General features: G+C 47.1%; 3 protein-coding genes across 3 annotated transcripts; 1 reads left to right on the top strand and 2 right to left on the bottom strand.

The window, feature by feature from the left end:
* Positions 1–1,873: 1,873 nt before the first annotated feature.
* N7520_001103 (putative ubiquinone biosynthesis monooxgenase (Coq6)) lies at positions 1,874–3,462 on the bottom strand (the record flags this gene model as incomplete). Its single annotated transcript, XM_057135038.1, has 2 exons — positions 1,874–3,225; positions 3,291–3,462. The coding sequence occupies 2 exons, from the start codon at positions 3,460–3,462 to the stop codon at positions 1,874–1,876; spliced, it is 1,524 nt and encodes a 507-aa protein (XP_057000974.1).
* Positions 3,463–6,409: 2,947 nt separating this feature from the next.
* Positions 6,410–8,237, bottom strand: N7520_001102 (histidine--tRNA ligase; the record flags this gene model as incomplete). Its single annotated transcript, XM_057135037.1, has 2 exons — positions 6,410–6,685; positions 6,741–8,237. 2 exons carry the CDS (start codon positions 8,235–8,237, stop codon positions 6,410–6,412), a joined length of 1,773 nt encoding a protein of 590 aa, XP_057000973.1.
* Positions 8,238–10,850: 2,613 nt separating this feature from the next.
* On the top strand, positions 10,851–11,486 carry N7520_001101 (uncharacterized protein; the record flags this gene model as incomplete). Its single annotated transcript, XM_057135036.1, has 1 exon — positions 10,851–11,486. One exon carries the CDS (start codon positions 10,851–10,853, stop codon positions 11,484–11,486), a length of 636 nt encoding a protein of 211 aa, XP_057000972.1.
* Positions 11,487–14,373: the final 2,887 nt, after the last annotated feature.

Below are 14,373 nucleotides of genomic sequence, written 5' to 3'. Positions count from 1 at the left end.
TACTGACTAATTTTACCCGAGTCTCGTTGAGTCTGTTACTGCTAAGTTTAGGGTAATTACAAGGCGTTTATCGAATAAATCTTACGCAAGAATCCGCTAGATCATGGATTCCTTGCGTGAAGTAAACATTGACCATCAATATCATCAATCTATCATTCCCAAGTTGATTCTTCAGCTGGAAACATACAAGCAGGTTACCATTGAATCATATAAGCGAGGTTGTAATTGACTGAAACCCCCAGAGACTTGCGTAGGCTGAAATGTCAATGATTCGTTGACCAAATACCTCGAACTAGCCTGACGATTATATAGCCAGACTGTCTACCAACATTCCAATAACGGCTCGCGTAGCTCAGTTGGTAGAGCGCGGCACTAGTAATGCCGAGGTCTTCAGTTCAAATCTGGACGTGAGCAGTTTCTTTTTTGTCATTTTGCCCACCTCGCCGCGGACGATCATTTCCACTTGAATTTGTTTTTTACCTCTTGTAATATGGTGCGATTTCACTAGCATCTATACATACATCTTCATAAAGAGGGACAAGAAATCCATGACCTAAATTTAGGTGTTGTACATCCCGATCTAACAATAGGACCTTGTCATATATATTTCCACAAGACTCTGCTGCTCATGGTGCTGGAGATCTCGATAGGTCCTCTGCGAAAGGGCAGGGTGAAAACCACCAGACTGAAAGTCTCACAATGTATTTCAAGTACATAATTGTAAGGCCACACAGGCTTATCAAGGTGTGTAAGGGACCAAGGAGTTGTTCCCGCCAGGAGCTTGGGTATAGCTTGTTAGAATTGACAAATTGGAAATCCCGCCAAATATCTTTGAGTGAAAATCCCGTGGATCTGAATTCGTAAGATCGGTAGAAGACTTGGACTACATATGTATATGGATTTGAGGCGGCCACCGTAGCCATCTTCATCGTGTCCCGCCGACAAAGACCATTCTGGATCGATCGCCCAGATATGTCCATAAAATTGATATAGGCCATATGTACCGTAAGATGAACGAGCCTCATCTGTTAATGAGAAGAAGATCGTGCGCTCAACACTGGGTTTCAGGTCGCCTCTCTCGCAGCGATTCAAATGTCCCTAGTCCACGTTTTGATAATATCCTTGCCATCCCATCAGCTGGTGTTTTCCTCCGGTGATATATCCGTTGGGGATTGGATTGCTCTTTCCCAGAGAGTCTCTGATTGAGGGAGTTCCTCCAATTGTTTTATCATTGCCTAAGTCCACACACTTATATGTGCGGATGTGACGTACTTATTCATAGCACCTCATAGTAGGACATGGTTCGTTCAGTGGTACGAAGTATCAAGGGAGCACAGAGGGAAGGTGAACCGGCGCTGTATCATGGATGGATTTGTGGGCTGGAAAATGTTCATGTGGATGAAAAGTAACTTGTTTGAGGATCGAGTACCCACCTAGGCTTGATTTTTCTTTATTTGTCGCTACACACTCTGTGCTCTTTGGTTGCGGGATGCGTGTCCGTGAAGATCGAGGATATCGACAAAAGGGAACAGATAGTAGCGAGGAAGTTAACCTACTTTGCTTTTTTTGCTAGAATTGTTGATAATTCTGCAGCTAGATGAAGGTAGCAGGGAATAGAAAGGGTGGGTAATCACTGTTCGATGCTCGCTGCATGAGCACCGTCACCCTGTCATGGATGCAACGCCTCTCCCACACCACCGAGGCAGCATAATTGAAAGAATACACTGCCAAGTCGATGGACACACTCTGTTGAAAAATGATGATTGGAAGGCAAATACTGCTGTTTGTTTGATATTGAACAATAGAGAAACATGATATACATTGTGTCCACATGGGAAAACATAAAAGTCAAGCCAGCGAGCCACTAGCCTGCTCAGTACCCCTCTGCATTCTTCATCAAGAAGGACTTAACAAATGGCAACCGATCAATAACCTCTAGGCCTAGACTGCGGGCCCAAGTAATAGGTCCTTGTCCGGGAACGGAGTACAATTTATGCAGCAAATCGCAGGCACCGCCAATCTTGGCATTTGGCAAATACCGCTCAGACGAGTATCGCTCTAGCGTAAGGATATCGCCAATGTCCATGCCATGACTCACGGCATACTCGATAGTGCGCGACAAAGCGGCAACATCTGCCAACCCGAGATTCAGGCCTTGGCCAGCAAGCGGGTGAATGACGTGAGCTGCGTCACCGACGAGGGCAACACGAGGAGATATGTACTGGGCTGCGTGGCGGAAGCGAAGTGGGAACGAGGCAACAGTTCCTTCTTGCACTCCAATGGCTTTGGGTGGGATGTGAGATGGTTGCGGAGTATGCTGGAGGCGCCAGTTGAGCTCGTCTTCGTGCGATGTCGATTCAGACGAGTTTGAAATGCCCATCATATAGGAGAGGTCTGTCATAGAGAGAGTGAAGGCCGCGTTGACCATGGCAATGAAAGCCGGCGTGGGAAGAGATTTCAGGTATGCGGCGTGCTCAGGGCGTGTAGACCATACTAGGGTTGCATGGTTGTTAGGAAGCGGGAGTAAAGCGATGGGTCCACCGAGTGCGGGTAAGAAGCGCTGGTAGGCTGTATGAGTGTTTGCGCTGAATTTTGAAAAATCAAGGTCTTCGAGTGCGAGTGTTGCCACAATGCCATGGCGGTTGTAGTCCCAACCCTGGGTAGGGATGTCGGCGAACGAGCGCACAGGACTGTTGATCCCATCTGCGCCAACAAGAAGCCGGGCAGCAATCCGGGACGGTGCGATTGTCTCGGCGCCGGGCCCTGTCGGCTTCACAGAAAGAATAGGCCAAGCTGACAGATCAGGTCCTTCCTGGAGATCGGATCCATTTTCGATTGATGCAACAGTATGATTAGAAAATAGGGTCAGGTTCTCATCCCCTGACGCTTCAATGCGGCTCAGCAGACCCCGCACAAGGTTAGCGTTCTCGGTCATGGTAGCAACGGTCTGCAAATCCTCAAACGCAGGTGTCTCCGAAGACCTATCAAAGGATATTCGCGAACCAGTCTCTCCATCCCACACCTGCATCTCCTGATAATTCTGCACTCTATCCGTGTCTAGGTGCTCCCATGCACCAATATTCTGCAGAAAGGCAACAGACGATGGGGTCAAGCTGCTGACTCGGTTGGAGAACTTGCTGGAGTCGAGGTTCCACCCACGTGCTTTGCTGAGGTCCTGGCTTTCGACGAGGGCGACCTTCAGCTTTGATGTGACAGGCGAGGCCCCTGCAAGGTGTCAGAAAGGTATTCTTCTGCAAATTCCACGAGTTTTATTGTTGTGTATGACGTACTTAGTGCAGCAAGCAGCCCCAGACCGGCCGGTCCACCTCCGACACAGACTACATCGTAGATATCGGGAGATTGAGCTTGTTGTGTGCCGAATTTTCGTCGACTAGCACCAATGCCATTTCGGCAAGATGGGCAAACGTATGGGCGAAATGCCAACCTTGGGATTGGGCGCATGGTGTTTGTAGATCGGCACTAACGGAGATCAAACATCATCCAGGGCGCCGGCGAACCGATAATTGATCTATCTTCACCGCCCGACTGAAGTAATTCTGAGGTCATAATGTTTTATTAGACAGATTACATCATAAGCCGCTCGCGTAGCTCAGTTGGTAGAGCGCGGCACTAGTAATGCCGAGGTCTTCAGTTCAAATCTGGACGTGAGCAGTTCTTTTTTGCACGATATGTTTTTCTTACATATTTTTATTGAATAAACACAGTAGATTTTGTACAGAAACAAATTCAATGCATAACAAACCGTGGAAGCAATATACCCGAAGTACGGAGTACACTAACTAGTATTGTAATTGCTCCACATGTAAAGTAAGACAAAGGATGTTGATTGATACTGGATGTAACTATAAGAACTTGGCAAGCAATTGATGCTGCTACCAGTGGGTCTTGTACCAATTACGTTCTTTGCTTGGAACATGTAAATACCTAGATAGGCTACCCAATGCTATAGTATATTTCATGGCTAATGCAGTCTGGTTTGGTATTCGGGTTGTTTGTCTCCGGCAATTCTTGACGTATCCGAAAGATCATCGGCAATCAAGTTTGATTGACAACGGATGATGTTGGTGCACAGAAAGAACCCGGCCGCAATCGTCAGTCTTGGGGTGTGTGAGCCATATAAATGGCACGGAATCTACAGGGACTCCTGAGGCTTATGCTGAACTAGGTCATAGCCCGAGGAGAAAAACACTCATGTCTACCTACCACTGCTACTCCATAGTTGGTGTAGGTCCTTGGGTTCGTGAGATGGGCAAGAAAATCAACAGCAAATTAAGAAGTGGCTCATTTCATGCTTCAATCCCTTTATTGTTCATGTGATGGATCTTAGTTGTGATCGCTTATTAGCGCCCGTGCTCGATCCCATACAGGACGCATAATGCAGTCAAATCGGGTGAGTCGGGAATCACAAACAATTGGCAAATCATTCCTTCTAGGTACTGCGGGCATAGATCTAACAGCTATACTAAAGCTATGCGCTGCCATCATCTGAAGATGTTGAATCGTTCTTGGTCATCAAGTTCCTGGCAAACACTTTAATGGACTTTTCCAATAGCAATGGCAACAGCGTGGAAAGCAATACTATGAATGTTCTAGAACAGTAGGAACAGACTCTTATAGGACAGAAGTAACCCCAACGTCCCCTCTTTCTCGAGATAAATGCCGGTGGATGACTGGCGCTAAAGGCGCAATTTTTGCTACATTCCCGGACGTGCAGCACGCTAACAGGCCGCTGTCTACGCCACAAGGCTACGCAAGGAAGCATTGGTTCATCACATTGACCCAAAGCAGATATCGGGTAAAGTGGCACATATCAACAGTCCACTCATCTTTCCTCCACATCTCCGGCTTATTCTTCTTTTGCTTCAAGTTTCGTCACGATGAAAGACTAGACCGTCCAAGTTTCGATTTCAGCCTCATTGCCCCACCATCATTTCACTCCAGACTGTCGGCTTTCTACCGATGAGAACTTAAGTTTTTGTTTTCAAACCTACCCGCTGTGACTCCCCCGCATATCTCATCCTAAGCGAATCGCCTCAAACCCTTGACATCATATCTAATGATCAAGGCTACGTCTCATGCATTGAGCGCGTATGGGGCATCACGGATACTATTGAGATCAGAAATATTAGCGCAAAACCACCACCAACAGGGATCTTCACAGACACGTGGGTACCGACAGATAAGCACCTCCAGTTGTGTATAGGTCATTATTCTCCCTTTCCCCACTTGATCGATCGATCGATGCAACAGGCGCATCAGATATAAAATGACCAGTCTTACCCATGTAGAGACAAAGACCTTCGTCTTTCCATAAATCTTAGATATCTTAGCCCAAGCCAAATGATGAGTTCTTTGTTCTTGACGCCCAGGGCGGGGCTTCTCCAAACATCCATCAAGCTTTATGATCATGCTTTGACAACCATCGATCCGAGAATCTACTTGTTCTTCGTAGAAACCGGCAAACCGTGAGCTTTAATTTCATTTACATTTTTATTATAGCAAGCTTCGTGACTGACTTCTGTAGCGTCCTCGAGAAATGCCTTACAATTCCCGAGGCAACTTCACTGCTATCACTCCAGGGTCTGGCCTACCTCAGTCCTGCCTGTATTTTGCTTCTATCTAACACAACAAGGTATAATTTCCACATTAGAGTACATGTTTGTTGACTTACTTATTGAACCAGTACCGGGTTAAAAAAATTGTAAGATGCGCAACACCTGCTTGACTCAGTTCTTTTCTCACGCCTACAGAATCGTCGTGAAAGGCCCGAATAGGGTCCGTCTTTCTGCACCATGGAGCTCCGTATTAACCTTTTGCCGAGGGCCGTTGGCGAAGATGCTAGCTCATAGCTCGGGGGCTGTGGCTTTTTCTTCGGATCTGGAAATGCGAATAAGCTTTTGGAATTTAATTAGGGGGCGCATTGAGGCTGGTGATAGGAGGGATCTGGAATGGCTTTCTTCTTACTGTCGAAGGAAATTTTTCAGTTATGCCCAGGCGAGTTCACTGCTTTCTATGGAGGATTTACTTGAACACCTTTCAACGGACATGGTGTTTGCTATGTGAGTAGGTGATTGGCCATGTTAAAGATATGGCCTTCGGAGAATGGAGGGGTGGTGCTTGATACCAAGCCGAACTTTGTTTGTGATATAGGTTAGTATACTCCGAGAAAACAATCATAATAATGCAATGAATTGGGTATTGGTGAGTTTTTTGTCACTTGGTGTCTCTGATACATGACATGGTTCTTTTGTAACCGTCCAAATGTTAATTTGAACATATGCAAAGGGGAGAGGTAGATATAATCTCTATTTTTGGAGAAAAAAGGACAATGCTAGCCGTGACCAGGAAAGGGGAAATAAAACGCCTATGATTTCGTCTTTGGGGTTCTTCAGACCTGAGTAGCCTGCAGTTGCTCAGCCAACTTGTCGACAGCGCCGCTTTGCTTTTTAGCTAGGCGCGCTTTAAGCTCCTCAACCAACGAGGCCAGCTCAACTTCGACACCCTCCTTCTCCGGGTGATCAGCCGAGAGACCCATCTCCTTGATGCGAACCTTCCCAGCAGCCAGCTCTTCTTCACCGAGAATGACGGCGAAGGGAACGTCACCCTGTTCGGCAGCCTTGAATTGCTGTGGAAGCTTGGGCTTCAACTTGTAGGAGAACTCAGCCTAAGATACACTGTTAGTAAAATGTTCTTGTAAAAGGACCAGAAGTGAAACATACCTTGATGTTAGCGTTCCACAGCTTCTGGCAGACCTCCATACGCTCCTTGAGCATGCCGGTGAATCCCTTACCACCGAAGGCCATGACGTAGGCATCAACCTCGCTTTTACGGAGACCCTCAGTGCTCTGCTCACGTTCGAGACGGGCCTTGGTAATGGAGAAGATACGGTCCACTCCGAAGGAGACACCAACACAGGGAATCTGAGCCTTGGGCAGGAACATGCCCACTAGGTTATCGTAACGACCACCAGCGGCGACACTACCCACACCGAGAGTGGGATCGTTGGACCGGTCGTCATCATCAGAGGTCTTTGACTTCTTGTTGGACTTCCGCACCTTCTCCGCCTCCGGGGCGTCGGACTGAATGGCGGGGGCAGAGCCCTCGGTGACAACCTCGTAGATGACTCCGGTGTAGTAATCTAATCCACGAGCCAGAGACATATCGAAGGAGATCTTATCCAACGCTCCAAATGCCTCCAGGTAGTCCATCATCAGAGCCATATCATCGAGACCAGCCTTGGCGGAGGCGTTGGCAGTAAGAGTCTCGTCCTGCAGCAACTTGTTCAGGAGCTCACGGCCACCCTTGTTCATGACATAGGTCTCAATGCGGTCCGCAATAGCACCGTCCAGACCCTTCTGGTCGACCATTTCCTTGCGTACGTCCGCCCATGGCATCTTATCCAGCTTATCGACCGCGCTCGAGATCGGCCGGATCTTGTCCTCTGGCACACCACACACGGCAAAGACACCATCCAGAATCTTACGGTGGTTGATCTTGATCGTGTATCGGCCGTTCCAGCCAAGCTCCTCAAACACTTCGCTGACAATGCGCAGCACCTCGGCATCGGGCACCATGGGGTCGAATGCACCGGCAATATCGAAGTCGCATTGGTAGAACTCGCGCATACGGCCCTTGCTGACGGCAGGCTGATCCCGGCGGTACACCTTAGCAATGTGGTAGCGCTTGATGCTGCGAACGTCCGGGTTCATCGCGAGCCAGCGCGCAAAGGGGACTGTCAGGTCGTAACGCAGGGAGCAGATCTCGCCACCCTGGTCCTGCAGGTCGTAGATGAGCTTGGAGTCCTCGCCATACTTGCCGGCCAAGATCTCACGCAGCTCAAAAACGGGGGTATCGAGGGCGGTTCCGCCGTGGCGCTTGAAGACGTCGGCGATGGTGGTGAAGATGCGGTCTCGGAGGAGGGCGTCTGAGCCGGACCAGTCCTTAGTCCCCTTGGGGGTTTTGAGGGTAAATGAGACCTTGTCTTTAGGCATTTTATCGATCGAATCGGAATAAGGGATTGAGGAAAGGAAACGAGTGCGGCGGGGGAAGTTTCGATGGTGGGGGGTGGTGGGGGCACGGAGACAAATTTGATTCGAGACCGAATGCCGGCCTTGGGTAGGCAAATGAGTCAAACAACAAAGATATCTCGGGCCAATGGACTTTGCAAATGATGGTCGTGCAGGACGCAGACGCAGAGAACTCGAGAGGGACGTCATAAAAGCGACGCGCACATTTGGCGAAAACTGCCCGTGACTCAAATTGGTTGAACCGGGCCATCTTGCTACTTCGGGGAGTTTTTCCGGGATTAATCCGACTCCACATGAAGTATGAAGATGCGAATTTAGTATTGTATTTTAGGTTGATGGTTAGAAACATATTATAGTGGATTTGAGAGGAGAAGAAACTTCATGATTTAAAATTTAATGCCGAAGACCTTGGAAGTGCCTCGTACTATAGGATCAACCACCAACATACCTCAGTCCAGCTAACACGGCCCGTTGACACAGGCTAAATTCATATCAGATTGAATCATTGTGAGTCCATCAGAAAAATACTGTGAGTTGACACTATCTAAAGAATAAGGATTCACAAGAATACCTCCCACAAGAGGACAGCTCTATGAAATCGGGAAATTGTCAGTATAGGCACCACCGTATAATCGTTGAATGGAATGAGACCTCAATTAAACTGCAATGTCTTCTTTTGTGCTGGAATCTGCTCCTAAGCCATGTCCAAGTTATGGATCACACTTATATCAATACCAGAAAGCATTTCTTCCCTACTGAACCATATATACCCGTCCATAATATTCGCCTCAGGAAACTCCGCCTCTATATCTCCATCACACCACATATCCCCAGCTCTACCGATATCAGAGATGGCTGCAGGCGGGTATTCGGTATTTACGAGCTGAGGAATAACCTCACTTCTGGAGAAATCGCGACATTTTGGGTAAACGCGAGGAGGACGCATACTTCCCGGATTCATTCATTCTCTTGATTTTGTCACGGACTATGGCTTAGAAGCGGCTGCATAATTGCGCCGACTCCAGATGCTTTCATAGAGACATTTTCACATAGGACAAGCCTCAAAGAGTCCTTTGATTGGACCTCATAAGTAACCATTTCCACAAGATGACCACCATAGTCTGCAACGAGGACATCATCTCCAATCTTAAAGCAAAAGGGGCCATAGTAGTCGGCATGAAGTAGAGCCGCCTCAATACCGGTAGCAAAGGTGAAATTATTCTTTGAGTGCATCCGAAAGTCAGCTTCTTTAGCCGCTATGCGAAGCTTGAATGGGTGTTCTCATCTCAGGAGGCAGATATGTTCATCACGCAATGGTGAGTATAATGTGCCACATCCGATACTGAGTTCGAGTTGGCCACAACTTGTGAAGATATGCCTCGTCTCACAGCGCTCAGAAACTCAATCATGAATGTATCGATTGTTCATCTAGGTGGAAGTGGTAAACTCTCGACATTGGCGCCTCCAAGAGGAGCAAAATTATATCTGAAGTCTTAAATCCTGTGTATTCCAAGTCTCAGATCTTGCATAGCCAAGAGTGGACACGGCTTCAACTTTTTACTTCCACCAGCCCACAATTTCCTGATCTTGGCTGTAGTATACAAGTGCCTCGATCTTTGGTTGATTTGTTAAACCCTTGATAGACAGCGCAATTTTCGCTGGCCATTGGTCCAAAATCTTAACCACCGGCTTGTCACTGCTTGCAACGGCGTAGGGCACAGCAGTAAATGTTGCACCAAAATTAATTCCGACGATGATCAGACTTATATTGCTCCGCAATGCCCTCATTTTCTTCGGGCATATTGAGGGTGATATCACAAAGAAAAGCCTTATAACAATGATGAACGACCTATAAGTTATTTCATCTCTCCAGTTTCTGGGGTAGCACTTGTTGTGGGCGGGGTAAGTTATGTGGCAACGAAAGGTCATGAGGTTATAGGGGAGTGTGAAGAGGAAGGATTGCCTAGTAGAATTTTCTTGTTTGATACACGCACCATATCACATGATCAACACTATATTATGCCGCTGCGTGTACACCAAAGACCCAAAAACGTGAATGAAAGGAGTTGTGTTCTGCTGCTCAGGTCTTCAAGTCCGAAGTGATTTTTGAGCGTTCGCATAAAGGTCGTAGGTACAAAAAGATATATCCAAGTATAAAGAGGAGTTGAAAATGATGGAGATATGTAGCGACACGAAGCAGCAAGTGTTTACTAACATGAACTCATGGGGTGGTGCTACGACCTTACTGCCCTTGTAATATTTTGAATGAAATAAACGAGTGCTCTGCCACATGGACATTAACAACGGTAATATCATACCATTGATATCCTGGTACTGATTGGCTTAGCGGTACATATCACCCAATGCGGTTAGCATGACCCTAGGACGATCATTGGGAGCATTAGCTTGGATCTCAACATCTTACGTTTTGATTGGAACAATGTTCGATCTTGCCCACAGCTGGTCTCCACTTTTTGACAGAAGAATTGGGCTCTTTTGCAGGAAGGGTTCTCAGCCCCAACTATGTTTTCTTGGCAGACGAGATGACGCTGGGATTATCCGGCTTTTGAAGCGCCCCGTGAGACCATTTCCGGTAAGACTCTTGGCTCACGGTAAGTTTAACTTTGTGGCAATGACAACAGCAATGGATGCACCTTGAGGTACATAACACAGCTCAGTCCTCTACTTTAGCTCACTCAATCTACAAGCTACAATCAATCGAAATCTTCATTTTTCACGTTCTCATCAAACCTTTATCATTCACTGAACATAAGTTCATCCCCCGAAAGCATTTCGACAAGCATGGCTTCTGGCAAATCCTGTGTCTTAGCGGTCGCCTTCAAATGGAGCAAGTTCCACGCACTCATCACGGAGTTTGAAACCGCAAACCCCGAACCAAAGCCACTATACGATGTTTCCTATGGTATGCTAGCGCCCCATCTCAAAATCAAGTCGATACAAGAAGATAGACAAATTGGGACCGGCACCGTCCACACTATCAGCATCAGTCCCGACTACTCGCTCCACGGATCCAAGGGTACCATCCAAGCCAAGAGCCGTCTGCGGACAATCTACACCCACATGTCCCATACATTCTCCGACACAGATAAGCCAGCTAAGATGACATGGTCAAGCCAAAGTGGCTTCACGACGTGGGACTTTATCTGCTGCGATGAGAACCAGATACCTGTGGCGAAATACAGTGCCAATGTATGGGCACTCAAGAAGATGGCTAAAATCGAGGTCTTGGGGCCGAAGGCGTTTGATACTGCTGCTCTCGATGAGATTGTGACAGTTGGAATGACGTTGTATTTCTGCATGTGCATTCGTATCAACAATCCCCTAAATCTTGTTGGCTCTGCTTTTATGCGGACAGGAAAAGAGGCGCAAATCGAGGCACCACGACCGCAGCGCATTCAAGGAAATGTCGTTGACTAATAATAATGAATATGTGATATAAGAGGAATTGATGAGGACCTCATTTGAATTTTCTTGATTTTTGATGTTGCCTTTTTCTTTTCTTCATGGCGTGCAAGTTGTATAGATCGTCATCGTTTTTGTTGATTTCCGCGTTTCTTTGGGGTGCATTATCATATGAAATCCTCTATAGATATGAATTGCATTTGATGTGATTTTCAAGACAATGCGATATTAATTCTCACCAAGTATCATCAATGAGGCCCGATGCTCGGCTTCGCGCCATATGCAAGAAACCTAGCATAGAATTTGGCAGATCCATGGTCCAGCCTGCTTGAGATAAATCTTACGAAGTTGATCCAGTCTTCTCAAGAGCACTGGAGAAAGCATAAGCTTTCCGGCTTAGATGATCTTCAAATTCAAGGGTACATACCAAACAAAGTTGATCTAACCTGTGATATCTATCGCAGTCCACTTCTTATACCAGCTCTTCGAGCATTGATTGCCCACGCAACAGCCGGGGCCGCAACAGATCACTATATCCGTTCTCATTTCAACTACTTTCCCATTGAGATTGATCTCCTGGTCTCAGTATTGGTCTGCCCAATCAACTATACTTTGGATGACGTTAGAAACTTGTAGTATGCCTATCGCATTTCACTAGAAGTTGCCAGACTGTCTTTGGCGAAAGTTAATGAAAAATCTAATCTTCGAGTTGGATATTATGAGGAGGTCTGGCTCTCCAGTAGGCTGGCAAAGACTGAGCCTTGGTTGGATGTGCCTTCTTTCAGGTTGGATATGGTATGCCAATGGGGGTGTAGCAAATCGCCGACGTATAGTCGGAATGTTGTTGTTATCAGGAGCTTTGGAAATAGCTAAATGAAAATTATTTCATGTACCTTACTTTTATGTGAATCTAACTTGATTCAATGCAATGCTTGGTCACTGGAATGACATCAAGCGTTGCTAAGTAAATACCTGGTATTGCTACCGAATACAAGGATTTCTGTGTTGAGTGTAGACAGACACCAAATTTTCAGCCGACGACTATCTGCCACTGTAATGTTATCATTTCCTAGCCGAATTGCTGATGCACACATGTGCAACTGCTCAGACCGGCCCGTTAGGGCTTTCAAGGTTAGAATATGGTTTATTGCACATAACAACCGAGGTTCACACTGCACTGTGTGCGAGTATGTCTATGCCACAAGCGATTGATTATATATGTAGCTTTAATTTATTCCAATGTTATCATCAACCCTCCCACGGTCTCCCTCATAGATTTGATCAAGATCAATCTCTCGACTATGAGTTTACTAATTAGTTAGCAGTCCCGTGGTAGGTCTTTCTCCTAGAGGTTTTGATCGCTCAACTTCAACATACTGTGTCCTCCTTCCTGTTCGGGTTGAGGTGAGGAAAGACGTCATAAAAATAGCGGAGACGCGAGCTCCGAGACCCACAGAACAGGACGGAGAATGTCACTACATAAACGGCAATGATTCACGTTGATCGGATGAGGATCAATTGATAATCGATGCCCGATCTCCTTTCTAAGTTATGTTCGCCCCCGCCGCTACAAGGGGTCAGAAAGCTGTACATGTCGATCCATGTATTCCTTGTTCAACTTGACCAAGCTACGACGGCTTCTCCCAATGAGACGAAATGAAGGAGAAGATAAAGTTTGGTTAATTTAACCAGTCGCCTTCCAAGCCCGAGCTTCAGCCATCAATCTTGGCCCGCCAAGCAACAATTACGAAAGGCAAGCACTACAGTCGATGGTCGTCGAATCAACCGGTGAGAGGCAACCCCACCAGGATGTACTGTACGTACCGTGTTGCACGGATGGATATAATATCTGCAAGTCGCCCGCCTGGGCGCAGTCTTGATAATAGTCTGCATTGAAGCACCCAATGAACATGAAAATTGCATTTCTAAGCACAGGGGTGTGGGCGAGCCGAATCATCTCACAGGGGTGATCGAGGGGGACTGCGGTGTACACACACCCGAGCTTGCTTAGCGCGCAAGGCCCCGCAAGAAATCTAACTGTCTATATCGACGACCGGTAGATGCGCTACTGCACGCTATGTAGCGACCCGGGGGAAAGTGCACATCGCATAAGTTGCCGCACGCCAGGGCCATGGGGAGGGGAAAACCAGGGCCACGCGGCCAATAAGCAAGTCAAACTCCAATAAGCCAAAAATATATGCCCCTTGACGCTGGGGGGAGGGATCTGTGTGATCTTGCACCTGATCGCATCTTGTTCTCTCTCTTTCCCCCCCGCATGATGCTCGGCGTGAATGGCCCAGACAAGGACGCAAGTCGGAAAGGGCATTGGCTCCACCGCCACCATAGGTCTGTTCCGGCTCTTCGACCCCACGTTGAAAACGATGATTGGTGGAACAGGCACACCATGCGAGGGGCGGACACATGGCCCGTTCAGTATGCAGCCAATAACTGGACAGCGGCTAATGGGGAAGGACCTCAATGAACTCCAGGCCCCCATCCGTCGTAATAGAAAAGAGGAGCCTTGTTCCATGGGATACCGTGGGGGCTTCCGGGGTGAGGAGGAGGTTGAACCAATGGCTCATGACATAATGGGTCTTGTCTTTCCCCTCTTTGGTTTTTCTTTCTCTATCTTTCCGATATACCCGGTTTGTTCGCACAGATTCCAGTATTTTTATTCTTGATATCGAGACATATTCTTTTGCAGATGAGAAAATCGGCGATTGGACAAGTACCTGGCTTTTTACCCCACGTGGCTTTGAGGGGTTGACATACAATACGATTCTGACTTTTTGGATGGTTTTTTGGCTGCAATGCGCGAATTAAATTATAAAGTATAAATCATATAATATAAGACAAGGTAACGGTGTACTTCGTACAAGGGAAGAAAGTAATAGAATTGAAG

The sequence above is a fragment of the Penicillium odoratum genome, assembly GCF_028828045.1.
Source record: "Penicillium odoratum strain IBT 22623 chromosome Unknown utg000001l_segment0_segment0, whole genome shotgun sequence".
Taxonomy (NCBI): domain Eukaryota; kingdom Fungi; phylum Ascomycota; class Eurotiomycetes; order Eurotiales; family Aspergillaceae; genus Penicillium; species Penicillium odoratum.
This window is presented reverse-complemented; position numbering and strand designations above follow the sequence as displayed.